At 42.0% G+C, this 23582-nt stretch overlaps 1 protein-coding gene across 2 annotated transcripts in view; it reads left to right on the top strand.

The window, feature by feature from the left end:
• Positions 1 to 2266: 2266 nt before the first annotated feature.
• The window catches only part of gid4 (GID complex subunit 4 homolog), a 42170-nt gene continuing 20854 nt past the window's right edge, over positions 2267 to 23582 (top strand). For both annotated transcript variants that reach the window (XM_080206626.1, XM_080206627.1), the window contains exons 1-3: positions 2267 to 2596; positions 14414 to 14473; positions 22838 to 22945. In XM_080206626.1, the coding sequence (XP_080062752.1) occupies positions 2441 to 2596; positions 14414 to 14473; positions 22838 to 22945 (324 nt within the window). In that variant the 5' untranslated portion in view covers positions 2267 to 2440. The remainder of the gene's footprint in view (positions 2597 to 14413; positions 14474 to 22837; positions 22946 to 23582) is intronic.

Genomic DNA, 23582 nt, shown 5'->3' with positions numbered 1-23582 from the left:
AGGAACGTCTTGGCAAATACATGAATAGGAGGGGAATAGAGAGATATAGTCTCCAGAAGAGTAAATCCGTCATCAAGGAGGAAATAGCGAGGCATCTTGAGGGGAATTGCTTGATAGAGCAGACGCAGCATGGTTTCATTAAGGGGAAGTCGTGTCTGACAAATTTACTGGAGTTCTATGAGGATGTGTCTAGGGCGGTGGATAGAGGAGAGCCGGTGGATGTGGTCTTTCTTGATTTTCAGAAGGCGTTTGACAAGGTACCTCACAAGAGGTTATTGCAGAAGGTCGAGAGACATGGAGTTGGGGGTAGGGTGTTAGCGTGGATAGAGGACTGGTTGTCAAATAGGAGGCAGAGAGTGGGGGTCAATGGGTGCTATTCGGATTGGCGGTTGGTGACTAGTGGAGTGCCCCAGGGGTCGGTGCTGGGGCCTCAGCTATTTACCATTTATATAGATGATCTGGAGGAGGGAACCGAGTGTATGGTGTCGAAATTTGCTGATGACACCAAGATTGGGGGAACGGCAAATTGCGCGGAGGGTGTGGAGAGTCTGCAGAAGGACCTAGATAGGCTGGGCGAATGGGCCAGGAACTGGCAAATGGAATTTAATGTTGGCAAGTGTGAGGTGGTCCACTTTGGTAGGCATAATGGTAGGAAGGATTATTATTTACGTGGCGAAAAACTGCAGCAGGCGATGGTGCAGAGGGACCTCGGGGTCCTTGTGCATGAGTCGCAAAAACCCAGCTTGCAGGTGCAGCAGGTGGTCAGGAAGGCAAATGGGATGCTGGCCTTCATAGCGAGGGGGATTGAATATAAAAGTAGGGAGGTCTTGCTACGGCTGTATAGGGCATTGGTGAGGCCGCAGCTGGAGTACTGTGTGCAGTTTTGGGCGCCATACTTACGCAAGGATATTTTGGCCTTGGAGGGAGTGCAGAGGAGGTTTACTAGGCTGATGCCGGAGTTGAGGGGGTTGAGCTATGAGGAGAGGCTGAATAAACTAGGCTTGTACTCGTTAGAGTTTAGAAGAATGAGGGGAGATCTCATTGAGACGTATAAGATGATGAATGGGATGGATAGGATAGAGGTGGAGAGACTCTTCCCGCTCAGAAAGGACAGTAGGACTAGGGGGCACAGCCTCAAGATAAAGGGGGGGCGGTTTAGAACGGAGTTGAGGAAGAACTTCTTCACTCAAAGGGTGGTGAATCTCTGGAATTCTCTTCCCGTTGAAGTGGTGGAGGCTACCTCGCTAAATGTTTTTAAGACGCGGGTTGATGGGTTTTTGATAAGCGAGGGGATTAAGGGTTATGGGGAGAGGGCGGGAATGTGGAACTGAGCCACGACAGATCAGCCATGATCTTATTGAATGGCGGGGCAGGCTCGAGGGGCTAGATGGCCTACTCCTGCTCCTATTTTTATGTTCTTATGTTTATGTTAAGATGTTTTAGTTAAGTCTGGCAGCATTTTTGGTGCAGGCCTGGAAGGTCAAAGTGCCTGTTCCTGTGCTGTAATTTTCTTAACCACGCTTTTGGTTGGTCAACTGTCCTAATGTCACAAAAACCTTTGTTGAAATGTCAGAAGGTTTGCTTTATAATGCTCCTGTGAAGCACCATGGAATCATTGAAAGCATGAATGAAATATGTTGATGTAATGTGTTCAGATGTAAAGAGGTTTAAAAGAAACCCATCTTGTGAGCAAGGGTTATTATCAAAGAAGCACGTGCAGCAATTCTGCAGAGGTGTCCCGCTCTGACTCTGGACATGCTCGCTTCAACCTCCTTCTGTCAGAAAAACATACAGAAGTCTGAGGTCAGGTATCAACCAACTCAAGAGCAGTTTCTCCCCTGCTGCCATCAGACTTTTGAAAGGATCTACCTTGCACTAAATTGATCTTTCTCTACTCTATAGCTATGACTGTAAAACTAAATTCTGCACTGTCCCCTTTCCTTCTCTACATATAACGCGCAAGAAACAATACTTTTCACAGTATGCTAATACACGTGACAATAATAAATCCACAACACAGCGGCGCTCGCATCGAGTGTGGACTGGGAAAGCCGACAGCTCAGCGCCTCACCGCCAAAGGACTACAACTCCCAGCATGCCCAGGGCCCGCGCACGCGCACTAACCGAGCTTTCACCGCTGTCCAACGGTGACCTTGTGACCCCCTCCTCCTCCCGCCAATGGAAACGCACGATGCTGGCAGGACCCCGGCACTGGCGGACAGCAGCCAATGAGAGGCGGCGATGCGGCTGCCTTGCCGTCGGCAGTGGGAGGACCGCGGCCATGTCGCGTTGTCAGGGATTGTGAAGGAGAAGCACTGGCGGCGCTGGCCGGATATATCGCCATACACAGGCCGATTTCCACCCCCCGCCCCCCAACCGCTTTCTCCTTCCTTCTCTCTCCCCTGCCACCAGAAGGCTGGGCCGGGGGTGACAGCGCGCCATGCCGGTCCGCACCGAGTCGGCCTCGCTCATCCCGCCGCCCCCCATCAACACTCAGCAGCCCGGGGTCGCCACCACGCTCCTGTACAGCGGCTCCAAGTTCAGGGGGCACCAGAAGAGTAAAGGCAACTCTTACGACGTGGAAGTGGTGCTCCAGGTAAAGTTATCATCGCGCATCAATCTCTTCACTCATGAAAGTGATGATCAGTGTCACTCCGAAACTCAGTGTTGACATTGCGGTCAGTTACACTCCCTTTTCCTGTCAATAGTACTGCCATGTTCCTGTTTGTTTGTCAGCAAGGAAGGACCATTTCTAGTCAGGTGAAGATTTACCCAGCTGATTCCTGGGATGGCAGATCTGTTATATGAAGAGAGACTTAATTGGTTAGGATTATATTCACTGGTGTTTAGAAGAGTGAGAGGGGATCTCACAGAAAGTTAAAATTCTAACAGGGTAGATTCAGAAAGAATATTCCAGTTGGTGGGGGAGTCCAGATCTAGGTGTCATAGTTTGAAGATGAGGGGGTAAACCTTTTAGAACTGAGGTAAGGAGAAATTTCTTCACCCAAAGGGTGGTGAATGTGTGGAATTCACTACCACAGAAAGTTGTTGAAGCCAAAGCGTTGTTTGATTTCAAGAAGAAATTAGATATAGCTCTTGGAGCTAAAGGGATCAAGGGATATGGGGAGGAAGGGAGATCAGGGTATTGAATTCGATGATCAAAATGAATGGTGGAGCAGGCTTGAAGGGCCAAACGGTCCACTGCATCTAGTTGCTATATTTCTATTAACCAACTCCTTTTCTGAACCCCTTAATTATGAGTGTTTAGCAGTGCTCCCTCACAGCACCATGGACCCGGGTTCAATTCCAGCCTTGCGTGATTGTCTATGTGCAGTTTGCGTGTTCTCTGTGTCTATGTGGATTTCCCCTGGTTTTCTATTTTCCTTCCACGGTCCAAAGATGTATAGGCTAAGTGGATTGGTCATGCTAAATTGCTCCTTAGTGTCCACAGATGTGTAGGTTTGATGGATTATATATGATAAATGTGTGGAATTATAGGGTGGGAAGTTGGGCATATGTAAAATACTTTTTCAGAGAGTTGGTCAGATTCGATGTGCTGAATGGTCTCCTGCATTGAGGGGATATATGATTCTTGTGATAACTGACAGCTATTTCAAACATTACCATATGAATGCATTTCTCACTAGAATATTAGGAACAAAAACAGCAAATGTTGGAAACACTCAGTTGGTCTAACAGCATTGATATTTCCCAAACTAATCTCATAACTTTGCAATATTGGGAGTTTTGCAGTTTGGTGCTCATGCTTATTGAGTTTCTTGTTGCAGAATTATCCTAATACACACACTGCTTGTAGTCTCTAAGTTTGTATCTTCCTTTACCTGTCAGACCTAATTGATACTCAGAGTGACATTTGAACATTTTTTTACATCAATTTTTTAATTAACTGTGAACTGAATTTATGTTCTGTTGCTGATAGTTACCTTTTGTACCTAATTTGGTTCTGTAGTGGCAGCTCTAAGTTTGCCTCTGCGTGACCCAGAGCAATAGGAGTCATTCTGCCGCTAAAACCTGTTCCATCATTTAACCTGATCATGTTTGATCTGTACTTCAATTCCAGTTATCCTGCTGATGATCCACATTCTTTGATACTTTTACCCAGAAAATAGCTACAATTCTCAGCTTTGAATATTTCTATTAACTCAATATCTACATCATCTTTTGTAGAAAAATATTTTCACTCTTGAATGGCATAGCTCTAATTTTAATATTGTGTCCTCTTGTCTTAGATTTCACCAGAGTGTCTGCTGTTTCTGCCCTATTGAATCATTTTAGTTACTCAGTTTGATCATCTGCAACTTAGTAAAATTGAGATAACACAAACCAAGTTTATACAACCTTCCTCTTAATTTAAATCTATTGAGCTTTGGTATCTTTGTGGTGATATACCTCCTTGAAGACTGATATATCGTTATATATATATATAATGTGGTGCCCAGAATTGGGAGCACTATTCTAGATGATGATTTGACCAAGGTTCTGTTTAAACGGCCCTTTGTATTTCAGCCTCCCTTGAGGTCAAGGTGAATATTCCATTCCTTTTTTGCCTACTTTCTGTACCTGTCCATTAGCTTTTAGTACTACTAAGGAAATATTTTGAATTGTCTTACTTGGATCCAAGCTCTCAGTTCTCCACATTAAACTCCTTTTGCTGTAGTTTGATCTGTGCACATAATCTGTCTAACTCTTGGTAACTTTCTGCTGTCATTTACAATTCACTGTGATGCCTCATTTAATGTCTGACATGGCTTTTGACTCTCCCTCTCACTGTCATAGATAATAAAAAGTTCAGATCTCAGTACTGGTACCTGAGAAACATCACTTATCACATCCCTGCAATGGGAATAGATTACCATTATCCTCTATTCTTTGTTGTCTACCTTCAACGCATCTCTTAAGTTTGCCTATAATTCTGCACATTTTCATTCCTGTTATGATTGTGCTGAACCGTCCCCTTTGCCGCTTGGAAGTCCGTACAAACAACATTTGTAGACATACCCTTATCCACTATGTTACTCACCCCCTCAAATTGCAACTAGATGGTTACAATCTCCAATTTCTGCACATATTTCTTTGATTTCCTGTCTTGGAGGAAGGTCTTGGAGCTTTTATACCTCTCCACTGGATTTCCATTTCCTTGTATACCTACAAGGCTTGTCTTTGGTTGTCAGAAATTTGCATGTAAACCTTGACCAGACATTCCTGTTTACCTTCCTCTATCCTACTGGTTCTTATCCTTACTACTGTAGAAATATGAAATGCATATTTCCTCTGATATTGCTATCCTAATGCTGATGTGTTTGTCACCACTATCCCACATAAAGAGTATGCTTCTTGCCATGGCTTTCAAATATCTACTTACCATTACCCCTTTGTAAGGATGATGTAACAATCATTTGTTGAGCTATGAGGAGAGGCTGAATAAACTAGGCTTGTACTCGTTAGAGTTTAGAAGAATGAGGGGAGATCTCATTGAGACGTATAAGATGATGAATGGGATAGATAGGATAGAGGTGGAGAGACTCTTCCCGCTCAGAAAGGACAGTAGGACTAGGGGGCATAGCCTCAAGATAAAGGGGGGGCGGTTTAGAACGGAGTTGAGGAAGAACTTCTTCACTCAAAGGGTGGTGAATCTCTGGAATTCTCTGCCTGTTGAAGTGGTGGAGGCTACCTCACTAAATATTTTTAAGACGCGGGTTGATGGGTTTTTGATAAGCGAGGGGATTAAGGGTTATGGGGAGAGGGCGGGAATGTGGAACTGAGCCACGACAGATCAGCCATGATCTTATTGAATGGTGGGGCAGGCTCGAAGGGCCAGATGGCCTACTCCTGCTCCTATTTCTTATGTTCAATATCTGCATGTCTGTATTAAAATACCTTTTGCTGTAAAACCCCTGTTATAACTATTGCACCCCTGTTGAAAAAGGAATAAGCATGACAATATACACTAACTGCTGTACACTATTATACCTGATATACATTAGATGATGTACACTGTATACTAAAAAGAAATCTGATATATTTTTAAAGGAGGTAAAGGAACAAAGGGACCTGGATTGTGTGTACACAAGTCATTAGAGATGGCAGAATAAGTAGAGAAGACTATTAAAAAGTGTGTGGGATGCTTGTCTTTATTAATAGAGTGAAAAGAAAGAAAGTTATGATAAACCTTTTATAAAACACTGCTTAGGACTCTGCTAAAAAGTCTTGCATTTAATTTGGGGCACTCCATTTTAAGAAGGATGTCAAGACCATGGAGAGGGTGCATAAGAGATTTACTGGCAAGGTATCAGGGATGGGTCCTTCAGTAATGTGGGGAATCTGGTCTTCCCTTCAAAAGAAGGTGAGAAGAGATTTGATAGTGGTGTTAAATCATGAATGGCTTCACAGAGTAAATAGGATGAAATTGGAGAAAGATGTTGCAAGGTTTTTTAAATAAGCAGGGGAGTAGCTAGATAGCTCTACCAACAAAGTTGACCCAATGGTTGAACGATCTTCTGTGTTCTATCTAAGACCCTTGTGGTTCATCTGTAGAGGTTTGGCAGTTTACCATCTTGAAATTCCCATTACCTATCTTATCCTATCTTTTAATCCATTTTATGAATTTATAAACATTCCCTCTCCTTCCACTGAGTCTCTTCTATTGTTCTCTCAACCACATTTCTTTACTCACCCCTTTTTGATTTTTATCATGCAACTACATTTCCTTTTGTCATTTTGACATCATTCATCAGATTGGCCAGTGTTTTGATCATAAAACAAAATACTGCAGATACTAGGAATGTCAGGCCAGGTGGAATTTGTGGTGAGGATGTTAATGGAGGTTAATGTTTGAGGTCTGTGACTCTTCACCAGAAGGCATAGAAAAGATCTGGAGACCAGGGTAGCAGTTAAATAAAGCAGATCTGTCCCGATAAAGAGAGAGTTTGAGAACGTAAATGTAGTGTCATTTATGGAGAGGGTGAATCTTATAAAATGGCAAGAGCTGTTAGAGGTACACTGCCACAAAGGTGACATAGAATCATAGAAATCCCACAGTATGGACTTCAGCAAGGGGTTCAATAAGGCCCCCCATGCAAGACTTCTTGAGAAAGTGAGAGGGCATGGGATCCAAGGGGCTGTTGCCTTGTGGGTCCAGAAGGCAGAGAGTGGTTGTAGATGGGTCTTTTTCTGCGTGGAGGTCAGTCACCAGTGGAGTGCCCCAGGGATCTGTTCTGGAACCCTTGCTGTTCGTAATTTTCATAAATGACCTGGATGAGGAAGTGAAGGGATGGGTTGGTAAGTTTGCTGACGACACGAAGGTTGGTGGTGTGGTGGATAGTTGGGAGGGATGTCAGAAGTTGCAGCGCAACATAGATAGGATGCAAGACTGGGTGGATAAGTGGTAGATGGACTTGAACCCGGATAAATGTGTAGTGGTCCATTTTGGCAGGTCAAATGGGATGAAGGAGTATAATATCAAGGGTAAGACTCTTAGCAGTGTAGAGGATCAGAAGGACCTTGGGGTCCGGGTCCATAGGACTCTTAAATCGGCCTCGCAGGTAGAGGATGTGGTTAAGTAGTCTTATGGTGTACTGGCCTTCATCAATTGAGGGATTAAGTTTAGGAGTCGGGAGATAATGCTGAAGCAGTATAAGACCCTAGTCAGACCCCACTTGGAGTACTGTGCTCAGTTCTAGTTGTCTCGTTACAGGAGGGATGTGGAAGCTATTGAAAGGGTGCAGAGGAGATTTACAAGGATGTTGTCTGTATTGGGTGGCGTGCCTTACGCGGATAGGTTGAGGGAGCTTGGTCTTTTCTCCTTGGAGATACAAAAGATGAGAGGTGACCTGATAGAGGTCTTTAAGATGTTGAGAGGTATAGATCGAGTGGATTCTTGGAGGCTTTTTCCCAGGGCTGAAATGGTTGCTACAAGAGGACACAGGTTTAAGGTGCGGGGAGTAGATACATAGGAGATGTCAGGGATAAGTTTTTCACTCAGAGGCTGGTGGGTGAGTGGAATCGGCTGCTGTCAGTGGTGGTGGAGGCAAATTCATTTGGGCCTTTTAAGAGACTTCTGGATGAGTACATGGGACTTAATAGGATTGAGGGTTATAGGTAAGCCTAGTAGGTAGGGATGTGATTGGTGCGACTCGTGGGCTGAAGGGCCTGTTTGTGCTGTAGTTTTTCTATGTTCTACAGAAAGAGGCCATTTGGCCCATCGAGTCTGCACTGACCATAATCCCGACCAGGCCCTATCCCCATATCCCTACATATTTTGCCTGCTAATCCCTCTAATCTAAGCATCGCAGGACACTAAGGGGCAATTTTAGCATGGCCAATCAACCTAACCCACATATCTTTGGACTTTGGGAGGAAACCGGAGCACCCAAAGGAAACCCACACAGACACAAGGAGAATGTGCAAACTCCACACAGACAGTGACCCAAGCCAGGAATCGATCCCAGGTCCCTGGAGCTGTGAAGCAGCAGTGCTAACCACTGTGCTACTGTGCCTCACACACACGTAATCACATCACAAAGAAGGGCAGAACGATTCCTGAAAGATAAGTGATAGCGAATTAAACAATCAAACAAAAAGCAAATTACTGCTAAAATCTAAAAAATAAAAGAGAATGCTAGAAATATTCAACTAATCTGGTATCACCTGTGGAGAGTCGAATGGGGAGTTTATATTTCAGGTTTATCATATTTTGTTGGAACTCATTTTAAGTACAGCCTTACTACTGGTGATTGCTGAGCATTTCAGAATCTGTCACTTAGACTTATCCTGCTGCTTGAGGTATGCATTGAACCTCCAGTGTTGTGGATAGATCTTGACAAGCTACTGGATATAATAATGATAACTCATCAAAGTTGGACATGCTCATAAAATGTTTGTTTTGCTGACTTTTTTGATTGCTTCACATGATTGCACTAAATAGATCGTGGTGAGTCAAACCTAAATCCGTAAAAAGAAGTTTGAATTGAATTTTTAACTTGGCCAGTGGAAAGATGTTTCACTCATTGTCTGTATGTACTAGGGGGTCAAATCAAAGTGGCTTTCTAAACGTCATATGGTGTGACCCACTCTTATTTAGTGTTTATGAATTTTGTGGTTGGAGTCATAGTGGCCATGTGTATTTGTGACTGCAGTTATTTCAGTGTCTTTCAGATTTTCTGTCCTTAACATGAATAAAAGGTGTGTTACCTTTACAATGCAGGAATTTGTAAACAGGACATGGCAACTTTGTATAGTCAGCAATACTGGCTTTGCTGTCAGTGTCCATAATGGACCAGCTGGGGTTGTTTTGGGATACCACTAAGCAGTAAAAAGTGACTTTCATAGCTGTTGCCAGACTAATCTGGCCAGTGTCTGGTGAAGTAGTTTTGGACATACAAATTCACCTTTATTTGTAGACTGATACTATGAAGCCTGCCTTACAAACTAATTGGTTGGTTTTCTTTTAGCATTTAGGACCTGCCAGTGGTCAGAAAGATAACATGTATTATAAACAGCTAAATATAGTAAGATATCCCAAAATACTTCATACAGATGAAAAAGAATGTGGAGAAATGCTAGAAGAAAAATATGGGGAGGCGAACATATATCAAGAAGTATGTTTTAAAGTAGCTTTTTAATGAGGGAGAATGCTAACAGTTTTGAGGGGCTTCAGGATGGGGCTCCAGATGGCTGAAGGTTGTGCTACTAAAGTCAGAGTGGAGAAAGAGGAATGCAAAGAAAAAACTGGAGTTGGAAGATCAGACATTAACCTGGAATGTGGGATGGTGGAGGTTGCAGATGGAGGGAAAGGCAATTATCATTGGAAGGTGAGTGAAGCTTTGCAAAGACAAATATAATAGCGAAATTTCTTGAAGCATGATAGGATGCAGGCGATAGGAATTTTTGAGTTGTAGTTTATTTAGAGTGGATCTTGAGAGTTTGTTCCAAGGGTAGCAGCCTCTATAATTAGGCTGAATACACATCAAAATATTCCAATATGAGTAATGATAAATTCTTCACGTAAACGTGGAGTTTTTCAGCAACCACCAGCCTGATTGAAGCAAAAAATAGTGCTTGAGTGTTAGCCAGGAAGGTATAGGAGTGAATAATCTGCACCATGCAAATCATTTTATTATTGGTCTGGTGCCAATAGAGATTTGAAACTAGCCATCTGCTGCACTCTGGTAAAATACCCTTAATTGAAAACTAGGATTTGCAACTTAAATCCTAATTCAGTATTTTTTGAATATCTAAAGTTGCTGGTATTAAGAGATCTTGGTGTTCTGATTTAGGACTTATCCACCAATAAGGCAACGGTATGGCAAACAGATTTTGCAAAGGCTCAAAATTCAAATCAGACAAGTCGACAACTAAGAAATGTCAATTCAAATAGAACTGAATGGATTGGCTTTGTAGGCTGCATATGGTCAGATTGGACATCGCTGTGCAAAGTTTTGATATGATTGTATTTCAAGCTTCAGTCTGCTGTGCTTTATAGAGGGATGCAGTGTACTTGTGTCTGAAATTCACCTGGTGATATACTAACGATCTGGATTTTGCTGTTTTGGGGAGGTTCCAGGTGGATCCAGAATGGCGCTATAGGGAAAGAAAATCTGTTCAGTTAGACTGCATTGGCATACCTCATGACCACAAATAATAGAACGTTATTAAAGAAAGCTATGCCCTCCTTTGTTTGTAATTTGCTTCACTGTGTTTCTCCAAGGAGAAATAGTCTTCATCAAAACTTGATCCATTTTTGTTTGTCTTCAGTACATTTTATCAGTGCAACTATTGTCACTGCTCCTTTGACTTCGCTCTTGTTCCAAGTTATTGTACCTTCTCTCTCCTCCTTGCAGTCTCACAATTAATGCTCAGCCATTGCCCAATATTTTCTATCCCATTCTTTCATATGGTCTGAAAACCCTGGAAGTCCTGCCTAGCCTATGGCTTCCCTTCATCCTATAGTGCAAAATGTTTTAACATGTGACTCTAACAGTGATTGTCAGTAGGCTAGGCATCACAGTTGATCCTGATCATATTTTGTACTTACACACATGTTTTGGAAACTGGACATTGGAAGACAAAATGGAAATCATAGATGAGATACCCCCTCCCTTGGCCAAGTTGCTGAAATGAATTGAAATGCTTGTAATAGTGTGCTGGCTGAGTTTTATTGACTCAACTGGGACAAAAATTTTAACTAATAATTATTGCCAACAATATGATGCAGTGAAACCCTATCTTGTTGCACAAGTTTACCTGTTTCTACACAGGTTGAACTTGGTAATTTGGCATGTTGTCGTGTGCCAACTGTTTTTGGAACAAGAGTAAAAGCTGGGAATTTGAGTTGTGTTCCCATTCTGACCTGTATGTGAACTACATTTGACACAAATCTTTATATGTATAGGATGTGACAGCAATTTTCACTTTAAATCAACATAAAAATATATTTTCTTAACTTGGCAGCTTCGCTCAATAAGGCAGAAGGCTGGCTTGTATGGGAATTGGAGTTGTCACATGAATGAAGGGGAACACTTGTATAAGCATTGGGACAGAAGGAGGAGCCTTGCAATGGATCAAATTGTTGCTTTGCAAACATTTTGGTGCCAAAAGTGGAAACCACTGAACATTCTTCTAACGTTTTTAAAAGTAATTAATTTTATGTAAATTTCTTTTGTATTTGACTGTACCCCCAGAAAAAACAATGCTGATGTCAAAACTTTGTTTTTCCTTCATCCTATGGCTACAGCCTTTTGAAACCTAAAATTAGTGTCTCAAAGCTGCTAATTTGTGTCCTATTTTCAGTTTTGGTTTTGAAGCTTTGGCTTTTCTCCAAGGTTTCTCAATTTAAAAGGAAGTTGTGTCACTTATAAACATTCACTGACATTGCTCTTCCTTTTTATTGCCTTTTATATCTTCTGCCATTTGGAGCAACTTTTATCCAATTTCCTCTGTGAGGAAGTTACTTTTCACTCACTTTTTAGTTGTTAATTATAAAGAATAACCTTTGCTGCCTGGTACAGATGGTCATTAAACAGCATTGAGAACATTACAAATTGCAGAAGATTTGCTGTAGTTTGCAGACCTCATTGACTCATTTGCTAGATTGCCGCTCCTTGCCAGAAACTCTGTTGTTGGGGATTTATATGTAGCTACGCCACATAGTTTATTGAAATTACTTGAATGGGCTTGTAGTACCAAAGTACCATTTCTACTGTTGTGAACCTTCAGATGCCGAGTCCTCTTTTGGCTCTGTTATACTGTGCCACTGGCATTATCTTATTCTCTGGATGTGGGGAATACGGGGCTGCATTTATTTTCCTAATTACCCTGAATAAGTAAGTCTTCTATTTGAAGCTACTACTTGTACAACTGAGTGTATTGGTTGACCACTTCTAAAGACATTAAGAGCCACCCACATTGTCTGCATGTTGGCCAAACCATGCAGGAATGCCATGTAAGAATGGCAAGACTGTCTATTGGACATTGGCTGCACTTTTGCAACAATCTGGTTTGCTTCCATACCCACAAATTCAATTTTTGAAGTTGCAGTGAAGGACATGAATTTGCAATCTCTGGCCATTGATCTTATGCCATAACAATTTCACACCATACCCAAACTGTGCCCATTGGTAAGCCTCAGATTAAACTTTTCCAAAAAAAAATCCATTTCCAAACCCTTGTTAATAAGTACATACATTTGACTTCTAGTGAGATCCTAGTATGAACAGCTGTGCCAACATTATACTATCTACAAGTATGTTTTGGTGGATTTCACATTACTAAAATGCTGATGAACTTAACCACTACATGTAGAGTTTTGAAATGCACAAGATTAAATAAATGGGCAGATAGATCCTGCAACTGTAAATCATTCTACCCTTTGCTTAGCGTTTTTCCAGTTTTTAATGTGATACAAATTGCTCAGCTGACTGACAGCTTTATAATTTACTGCTAGCCAAACTGTTTTTGGAACTTTTCACATTTTCCAGCCATCATTTTCACTGAGAAATTATGCATGCAATGACACTTGTATCCCAGTGGAGATGGTTGTGTAATTTCACTCAGTCACTCATGCTGTGGGATGGTTTGGGCAAAAATTGGACTTGACGAAAATGAGTTAAAGCAGAGGTATGTATTCATGACATTTTGACAAAGCAGCTTCTCTGATCATAGTGATGGGAAGGTGGGTCTGGCACTGTGATTCCTGTAGGCTAATCTGTATATCTCCCTTACAACTCACTATAGTTAGTCATTGTTTAATGGTGCTTTATTCTGTTAGTGATATTATAGACTGTGGCTCTCAGCTTCAGAAATGAAATCAAATTATGTAACTAGCAGGATGGCATGTATGTTTTTACTGCATTTACTTAAGATGAGAAGAAACACATAAAAGTACAATTGGCAGCTTTGTCCATTTAAAATGTGGAAGTTGTTTGTGTCGTTAAGCTTATAACGAGTAAAGGACAGTTTCAAACTCGAAAGTTGCAAAATGAACTCCGAAGTTTTGAGCAGAAGCTATAAATACTCTGATGGAACTCTCCTCTGTGGATTCCTTGTGACCAAAATCAAGGATATTGAGGTTGAGAGGTTGCAACGCGGATTTTGCAGGACATGGCCAGGTGTGAAGGAATACAAATATCAAGAGACTTTTTAAAAATTGAGTCTTTTGGACAATATCATGGTATTTAAAAAAAGTGAAGTGATTGGACAGGTTAGGCATTCCATGAGGAAATGTAGAGAGGGCAAGAGAAACTTCTCCACATGCAGTTGTGAAAATTTGAAATTTATTTCCAGGGCTGGTGCTCGAGGCAGTAATTATCATTATTCAAGATTAGATTAAATGGATGGGTTAAGGAAGAAAGGATGATGAGATAGTGGGACCAAGGTGCTTAATCTAATTATAACTATTTGCTTACATGGAGCATGAATGCTAAGATAGATTGGATGGGCCGTATGCCCTTGTAACTTATTTATTTCTGTACACTCAATGTGAGATGATAACAATGGAATTGTCCCTGACATAGCTCAGTATTTCCAAGAGAAAGGAGAAAACATTGCACTTTTTTTCTTGATAAGTATTGGCAATCATTAACATGTCAGAGGTTATTTCCGTTTCATCAAGTGTATGCAGGCTCTTTGCTAGATTAATCCAAGACTTATGCTCTGCACACTCCCCATAACTCTGCATTTTGCTTAATTTCAAATACTTATCCCATGGTTATTTTCTCTTGAAGGGTACAAAGGTCTCTTCAACACTTTCCATGGCAAAATGTTCAAGATCTTAATATCTCTGCCTAAAAACATTCCCCTAATCCCCTTGTCTATCTAAATAACTTTCCATGGCTCTGATTGTTTTGGTAATTGCAAGCAAAGCAAATTCTGAATACTCGTTTGTTTATTTCTGTAGCACGTTGACATGGAAAACTCCTTTCTCTGTGGATACCTAAAGATCAAGGGGCTCACTGAGGTAAGATGTGCTAAATTAAACACAATAATGTGCCAGAAAAACAATCAATAACGATAATTATTTTAGTGTACAGTTAACTTCACTTTTCAGTTAAATTTAAGCATATTTACTTCTGACCTGTATTGTGGTATGTTGTCGGGCAAGATGAGTGGTTCCAGAGTGTTCTACCAGCATTGCAGAGCAAAGCTCCATGTAAGGTTCAATGTGCCCTGAATCAGTGAAAGTTTTTGTCCCAGTTTTTCTCTCCTAATGGGGCTGACTCGCAGTCACCCTTTTTGAGTCCCCAGTCTTCATGTATTAGTCTAAATAGCAAGTATTGGTTGACCATTTGATAACGGAAAACATCACAGTGAAGCCAATCCTCTTCTTGCCCAAAGACCATGGCCGTGATTCTCCCATCCCACAGCGGCCAATTCGTGAGGTTTGCATGAGCGTTTGCGCCCTGCTTATGTCTTGGCGGCAGTGTCACCTCTCTGGAAATCAGAGGAGAGATGCACAGAATATTTAAATAGTCATTTTAATATCATTAGCAGGCCCAGGACTGATGTCTCTGGGCCTGCTAGTGTCTCCCACCCTGCCAGAGTATTTCTCACCAGCGGGGTTTATACACGCTCCCCAGTTTCAGGGAGCTAGCAGCCTGATCCTGCTGGAATGAAGGGGGGGGCAATCAGGGCCCCCAGAGGGTCAGGTGGAAGGGGGGAGGTGCCCCTGGGCATTGGCACCCTGGCAGTGCCAGCCTGGGCCCCCTGGCACTGCCCAAAGGACAAAGTGCCAATGCCCAGGGGCACCTTGCCACTGCCCATTGGGCATAGAGTGGAGCATGTGGGGGCAGAACCTAGGAGGCAGACAGTGGGGTTGCTGCCGTGTGATCGATGGGGAAAGGAGGGAGGCCAGCGAACAGGATGGGCTGGGGAAAGGGGGTCAGTTTGGGGAAAGGGGGTCAGTTTGGGGAGGAGGGGGCTGGAGATTGCAGTGGGGAGAGGTGTTGGGGCTGGACCTGGGAATGGTCAGGGGGCCAGCGATTGGGCCATGGGGGTGCAGAGACCCGGCATTACAGGGGTCACAGGGCTGGCCAGCAATCGAGCTGGCCAGGAAGCTGGCAGTGCGGGACCACTGTGCATGCACAGATCTTCAGCCTCTCCAGCATGAATAGGCCCTGCCCCCTGAAATTTAAAAATATTCATGCTGGTGGCCTCTGCAGTGCACAGAGTGTGGGAGATTCTTCTCTGTACTTCCACTGAATAAACCAGTGTGAATTACTCCAGTTTTCACATGAATTCAACACTTTGAATTTTTTTGGAAGAATTCCGTCCCATATGTGTTGTTTTCAGCAGACAGTTCTGATCATTAGATTTTGTTTTCTCCTCTCTAGCCGAGAGGAATTGAGGAAAATGTGACCCAGCTAAAAGCTTGATTGAGCTTAGCCAACTTGATGCAGATCAAAAATTAAATCTGGCCCTTTTCATTTGTATGGATCAGAATGCATGTTCAGTCCACTAGACCTTTGAAAAACTTGGGCTCATAAAACTGATTCAACATTCTCGTCAAGCTCTCATAAGACAATTCAACATGAGCAAAGTATCTCCTATCTGGTGTAGATGGTATTGCCCTTGCAGAGTTTGGCAATATCAGTATACAATACCTCAAAGTAAAAATGGTTATGAATGGAAAATACTATAAAATGCAATAGCATTGACTTTTCTTTCTCATACCAGAAAAGCATCTAATCGCCTTTTGTTCCAGTTTTCATCTTATTTCTGTGGTCTTCTAGTCCTATACAAATGTAATGCCTTTTTTCTGAATAAAGAGTTGATCTGATTTTCCTCTCTACTAATTTATTTTATTAAATGCATCTCCCCTAATTCTGGGGCGTTATACATTGTGAATAAGTTGGCTGAATTAGTTTAGTTAATCTTCTTCAAAATTACAGACATTCCAATTCTATCACCTTAAAGTCTCTATTTCCAAAACAAATTTGATTCAGTCTTTGGAATTCTCTTCCCCAGAGGGCTGTGGCTGTTTCTTTGTTGAATATATTTAAGATTGAGATGGACTGAATCTGATATCTTAAGGAATCGAGGGAAGTGGAATTGGGCAGGAAATTGAAGTTGAGGCAGAAGATCAGCAATGATCATGTTGAAAGGAAGAGCAGGCTCGAAGGGCCATATGATCTACTTCTCCAATTCGTATGTTCTTATCACTTAAACAGTATACTGTAGTTGGTATTTCAGTCTAATTTAGAAAAGAATCAAATATATGAAAGTGACATTAAATGAGTTGACCAAATTCCAATATCCTTACTTTAATATTTTAGTAAGTGTAATATTTGGTGTCTTGGATTCTCGCACTGCACGTGCTTATCTATTTAATCCTAGGCTGTTCCCTCTAATAAGTGCCCCAGCTATGTTTTAAGATTAATAAATGCTGACGATAACAGTGTTTTGTTGGATCACCAATTTGGAGAGAGGCAAAAAAGTGTATACAGTGCACGATTCAAACATTTCCAATCACTTCATATACAATTAATTATTTTGAAGTTCAGTGACTCTTCTGTAGAAAATGCAGTAACCTAAACAGCAGAGAGGTGAAAGACCAGTTGGTCCGTTTTGGTGGTCCTGGCCAGGAAACTAGGAGAATGTCAATCTCTTCTTTGAATAGTGACACAATCCACCTCAAAGATCAAAGCAGGCAGTTCGGAACTTTGCTTACCGTTTTACAAAGGGTGACAGCTATAGTAGTGCACAACTCTACAAATGTTAGCAGCTAAACTCGTCAATGAAGAAATTGCAAGCTTACTTTAGCCAGAGGCTCATGAAAATATGGGCAGGCATTTGGGACAAAATGTATTTATTATTATTGTAAAATAATTACGCATTGAAAGAGTGAAATATGATGCAAGCACAGATTTTGGAAATACACGAACAAATATTCAAAGCCACAGAGGTATACTTTCATAAGCATTCTTTCGTTTTGATGTAAAATTAAGGTATTGGAAGAAAATCACAAATGGCAATTCTGATTTGTGGAATTTTCCGTGCCCTGGAAATTGTATCTTGCACCTCAGGGTCTGGTTGTAGAACAATGATAATTATTCTTGGCTCTTGTATGTGGATGGACACGGTCATGAGTGGTTCTGAGCAAACTGTAAATGTAAAGCCAAGGAAATGGCATTTTGATAAAATTGACCTGGACTGATGTGTTTTAATGAAGAAACTAAACTGAAGGGTCAAAGGTGACAGTGCAAGTGAACACAAATCGGGATACTGTGAGCCAGAGATTGGTGAATGTTATGGTAATAAGTGGCACTTAGGAGAGAGGAAGAGGTTGGGACATAGTGAATTGTTCTTGCTCTGGACAAATACTTTGTTTCTTTATTATCATTACACTCCCTTTGCCTTGTGTTCAAGGATGTCTTTGCCACTTAATCATAAAATCCCTACAGTGCAGTTTGGCACATTGAGACTGCACCAACCACAATACCACCCAGGCCCTATCCCCATAACCCTACATATTTACGCTGCCAATCCCCCTGATACTAAGGGGCAATTTAGCATTGACCAATCAACCTAACCCGCACATCTTTGGACTATGGAAGGAAACCAGAACACCTGGAGGAAACACAGGGAGAACATGCAGACTCCTCAGACAGTGATCCAAAGCCGGAACTAAATCCAGGTCCCTGGTGCTGTGGGGCAGCAGTGCTAACTGTGCCACTGTGCTGCCCACTCTCTCCTTTTTATCCTAAAAGATTTCCCTTTTATTATTTCCACCCTGGCAGGCAGGGAGGAAATGGCCAAGTGAGGGAACCATGCTTCACAAAGGAGGTTGAATGTCTTGTCAAGAGGAAAAAGGAAGCGAATGTAAGGATGAAAAAACAAGGTTCAGTTAGGTCGCTTGAGGGTTACGTGGTAGCTAGGAATGAGTTTTTAAAAAAGGGCTTAGGAGAGCTAGGAGGGGCATGAGAAGTCCTTGGTGGGTCGGATAAAAGAAAACCCCAAGGCTTTTTACTCTTATATGAGAAATAAAAGAATGACCAGTGTGAGGTTAGGGCCAGTCAAGGATAGTAGTGGGAACTTGTGCATGGAGTCAGAAGAGATAGCTGAGGTGTTGAATGAATACTTTTCTTCAGTGCTCACTAAGGAGAGGGGCCTTAGTGAGGATGAGTTTTTGAGGATGAGTGTGTGATACAGGCTGATGCGATGGAGAAGGTAGATGTTCTGAGGGAAGATGTATTAGCAATTTTGAAAAACCTGAGGGTCCATAAGTTCCCTTGGCCAGATGGGATACATCCTAGGATACTTTGGGAGACAAGGGATGAGATTGTGGAGTCTTTAGCTTTGATCTTTGGGTCCTCACTGTCCACGGGGATTGTGCCAGAGGACTGGAGAGGGCGAATGTTGTTCTCCGAGAGGAAATAGGAATGACTCTGGTAATTATAGGCCAGTTAATTTTACTTTGGTGGTCATAAGTTAATGGAAAGGGTCCTGAGAAATAGGATTTATGACCATTTGGAAAGATGCAGCTTAATCCGGGACAATCAGCATGGTTTCGTGAGAGGCAAGTCCTGCCTCACAAATTTGACTAAATTCTTTGAGGAGGTAACTAAGTGCGTAGATGAGGTAGAGCAGTTGATGTCGTATACATGGATTTTAGTAAGGCATTTGATAAGGTTCTCCATGGTAGGCTCATGAAGAAGGTAAGGAGGTGTGGGATAGAAGAAAATTTGGCCGATTGGATAAGTAACTGGCTGTCTCATAGAAGACAGAGGGTGGTGGAAGGAAAATTTTCAGACTGGAGGTCAGTTACTAGCGGTGTACCACAGGGATCAGTGCTGGGTCCACTGCTATTTGTGATTTTTTTTTATCAATGATTTGGAAGAGGGGGCTGAAGGGTGGGTTAGTAAATTTGCTGATGACACCAAGATTGGTGGAGTAGTGGATGAGGTGGAGGGTTCTTGCAGGCTGCAAAGGGACATTGATAGGATGCAGAGCTGGGCCGAAAAGTGACAGATGGAGTTTAACCCTGATAAAGGCGAGGTGACTCATTTTGGTAGGGCAAACTTGAATGCAGATTACAGGGCCAACAGTAGAATTCTGAGGAATGTGGAGGAACAGAGATCTTGGGGCTCATATTCACAGACCTCTGAAGGTTGCCACTCATAGCCATGGAGAAGGTTTATAGTGTTAGCATTTATTAACAGGGGGTTTGAGTTTAAGAGCCGTGGAGTTATGCTGCAACTCTACTGGACCTTGGTGAGGCCGCATTTGGAATATTGTGTGCAGTTCTGGTCACCTCACTATAAGAAGGATGTGGAAGCATTGGAGAAAGTGCAGAGGAGATTTACCAAGATGCTGCCTGGTTTGGATAGTAGGTCTTATGAGGAAAGGTTTAGGGAGCTAGGGCTTTTCTCTTTGGAGCAGAGGAGGATGAGAGGCAACTTAAAAGGTTTAGAAGATGATGAGGGGGATAGATAGAGTGGACGTGCAGAGACTATTACTTCGGGTAGATGTAGCTGTTACTAGGGGGCATAACTATAAGGTTAATGGTGGGAGTTACAGGAGGGACGTTTGAGGTAGATTCTTCACTCAGAGAGTGGTTGGGATGTGGAATACACTGTCTGCTGTGATAGTGGAGTCGGACACTTTAGGAACTTTCAAGCGGTTATTGGTTAGGCACATGGAGCACACCAGAATGATCGGGAGTGGGATAGCTTGATCTTGGATTTAGACATAGCTTGGCACATCATTGAGGCCGAAGGGCTTGTACTGTGCTGTACTGCTGTGTGTTTCAAAAGCCATCATATTTTTACTTACCTTCATTTCTGCAAGATTCACATTTGACTCAAAACATTAACTATAGGAATGGCGCAGTGATTAGCACTACTGCCTTACGGTGCCAAGGACCCAAATTTGATTCTGGCTTTGGGTGACTATGTGGAGTTTGCACATTCTTCCTGTGTCGGTGTAGGTTTCCTCTGGATGCTCCGATTTCCTCCCACAGTCCAAAAATGTGCAGGTTCGATGAATTGGCCATGATAAATTGTCATAAGCGTCCAAAGATGTGTAGGTTAAGTGGATTAAGTATGTTAAATGCGTGGGGCTATAGGGATAGGGTGGAGGGGTGGGATGCTCTTTTGGAGAGTTTGTACAAACTCACTTGGCCGAACAGCCTTATTCTTATACAGCAGTATTGGTTCTGTACCTCTGTTGCGCTCTCCACAGATTACCGAACCGTAATATTTCCAGCGCTTCTTTTTATTTTAAATTGACTTAAATGCCTCTGCTGAAAAGATAAATGTACAGAAAAATCAGTTGTGATACAGCATTTAATAAATTTCAAGTCAATCTCATTAACCATTTCCTTACAAAAGCATTGATTTGGTGAAATACTGAGTAACTACTGGTCTGTTGAGTACCCCTGGGACCCAGGTAGCAAATTATCTTCTCCATTAAGGAGCCCATGGTGTAGAATTTAAGGATCATATGATATCCTACTGTTATTGGAGCAGGGCCAAGTTGATCATTGTTGAGGAGTCTGGTTGGTTTTATAGAATCAATCAATTGCCCATACAGCAAAGTGCAAAAATAGGTCGCAACACAAAACACACAAAGGCCAGCAATCTTAAATCATCTGCTGCATTTGTTGATTGGAACTGTTCATAATTCCTCATTAGGCTTACTCCAGAATTGGCTTTCAAGCCCATATCCGTAGTAGTGATGATCACCAGTCAGAGGCTGACTTTACAGAGTTTCAATGCAATTTGACAATGGTGGCAAAAATTCTTTGGTCAAATAATAAGAATGACAAGGAAACTGAAAGTTACTTCAGGATAGCAACAACTGTGAGCATTGGTACAAACGGGGATTTAATATTAAGCAGTATGTATTTTTAGTTCAGTATCAAAAGCAAAGAAAACTGATGTTTTGACAAATGGACTGCCGCTGTCTCTCGTGGCAGTCCATTCCAAACACTATCTCCAACCTCTGGATAAAAAGCAATTAAGTCTAAACTTTACCCTTCTAAGTGAAAGCCTTTATCTGTTGATAGAATCCAAGCCAGTTGGTGAAATCAAGACACAGAGCTCCTCTTTACCAAGAGAGTTTGTTGAATTTGTTTTGTCTCTTGCCTCTCCTACAACACTGCAGTTTTCCAGTACTTTGTACTTTTTTCATAGAATCCCTACAGTGCAGAAGGAGGCCATTCAGCCCATTGAGCCTATACTGACAACAATACCACCTAAGCCCTAACCTCGTAACCCCATGTATTTACCGTGTTAGTCCCCTGACACTAAAGGGAATTTAGCATAGCCAATCAATCTAAGCCATACATCTTTAGACTGTGGAAGGAAACTGGAGCACCTGGAGAAAACCCCACAGATAAGGGGAGTATGTGCAAACTTTGCACAGATAGTGACCGTGGCTGGAATTGAACTAGGGTCCCTGGCGCTGTGCCATTCTCCTGCTTTGGAATGGATCAATTAGGCACATTTAACAAATTAACCTATTAGCCAGTTAATAGCCCCTAAGGGACACTTTACGTAAAGAAAAATGTTAAAGGAACATTACTGAATTGTGTTACAATGTCATTTTGGGGGCTGAGGAAGCACTGCAGACCCGGTAATGCCCAGCAGCCTTGGTCCTTTATTCATAAGTGATCAAAGCATGTAATTAAACAATGCCCTTCACCTATATATCTGAATAATACATAAGAACATAAGAAATAGGAGCAGGAGTAGGCCATCTAGCCCTTCGAGCCTGCCCCGCCATTCAATAAGATCATGGCTGATCTGTCGTGGCTCAGTTCCACTTTCCCGCCCTCTCCCCATAACCCTTAATCCCCTCTCTTATCAAGAACCCATCAACCTGCTTCTTAAAAATATTTAGCGAGGCAGCCTCCACCACTTCAACGGGCAGAGAATTCCAGAGATTCACCACCCTTTGAGTGAAGAAGTTCCTCCTCAACTCCGTTCTAAACCGCCTCCCCTTTATCTTGAGGCTGTGCCCCCTAGTCCTACTGTCTTTTTTGAGCGGGAAGAGTCTCTCCACCTCTATCCTATCCATCCCATTCATCATCTTATACGTCTCAATGAGATCTCCCCACTAATATACTATTAGCAATATCCTTTTGCTGTGAAATATGTTAATATCTGTGCTGTAAATGGCCAGTAGGACCTTGCACATTAGAGGAACTAACTTTTTAGAGGGCTTTTTTTGCTTTTTTCCTGAAGGGTGCCAACAGTTTATAATGTCAATGCTGTTCTTTAATAGTTATGAAATAGTCTAATAATAATGAGAGCTAATTTTGTAAGAGTTCGTCATGAAATGGTATAACTTTACATTCTTTGTTCAATTTCAAATGTTACAGGAATATCCAACTCTTACGACCTTCTTTGAAGGAGAAATAATCAGTAAAAAACATCCATTTTTAACAAGAAAATGGGATGCAGATGAAGATGTGGATAGGAAACATTGGGTACGTGAGAAATGTTTTACACTTTAATCTTGCATTTTTAGACACTGGCCTGAATATTACCTGACAGTGACATAATCAGGCAGAGGGGATTCATGAACAAGCCACAGAGCAGGTACATCCAGTTATTGATCCGGGTGGGTGTTGAGCACTTCTCCTGGCCCTCAAGCAGTGCTGTAAAGGCACTTGCCTTCTCTATGCCGCTTTAAGGTATGAGAAATCTGGCCAATCACTGTAAAACCAAAATATTTAAATCATCAACCTGCCTCGTGGGAGCAGGCTGGTTGTGTGCTCCATTAAATGCAGAGGTTGATGGTTTAAGGTAAGTGTTAAAATTCAGCCCATTGTGTTTTGGGTTGCTTTGCATGAACATTGACTTGATCAAAGTGAAAGATACCAATTCTGGGAATGAAATATTGATCACTCCTAGATGAGGTATAGAACTGGATGTACAAGAAAGTTCCCATTCTTCCTGCAACTGTGCGTGTCAGCCTCAACCAACGAAGAGTTTCTGTCATTTTCCATTTAGCTTCTGAGACATTTCTTGTAAATATGATTATCAATTATTACTAAATGGACATGTTACCTGTGTGCCATGGAGAGGTCGAAGGTGGTGCTTTCCCTGAAATTTGTCCACATG

Source organism: Carcharhinus amblyrhynchos, chromosome 18, assembly GCF_965287045.1.
Source record: "Carcharhinus amblyrhynchos chromosome 18, sCarAmb.v2.hapA, whole genome shotgun sequence".
Classification (NCBI taxonomy): domain Eukaryota; kingdom Metazoa; phylum Chordata; class Chondrichthyes; order Carcharhiniformes; family Carcharhinidae; genus Carcharhinus; species Carcharhinus amblyrhynchos.
Note: the sequence above shows the minus strand (reverse complement) of the source record. Positions and strands in the feature narration are given on the sequence as shown.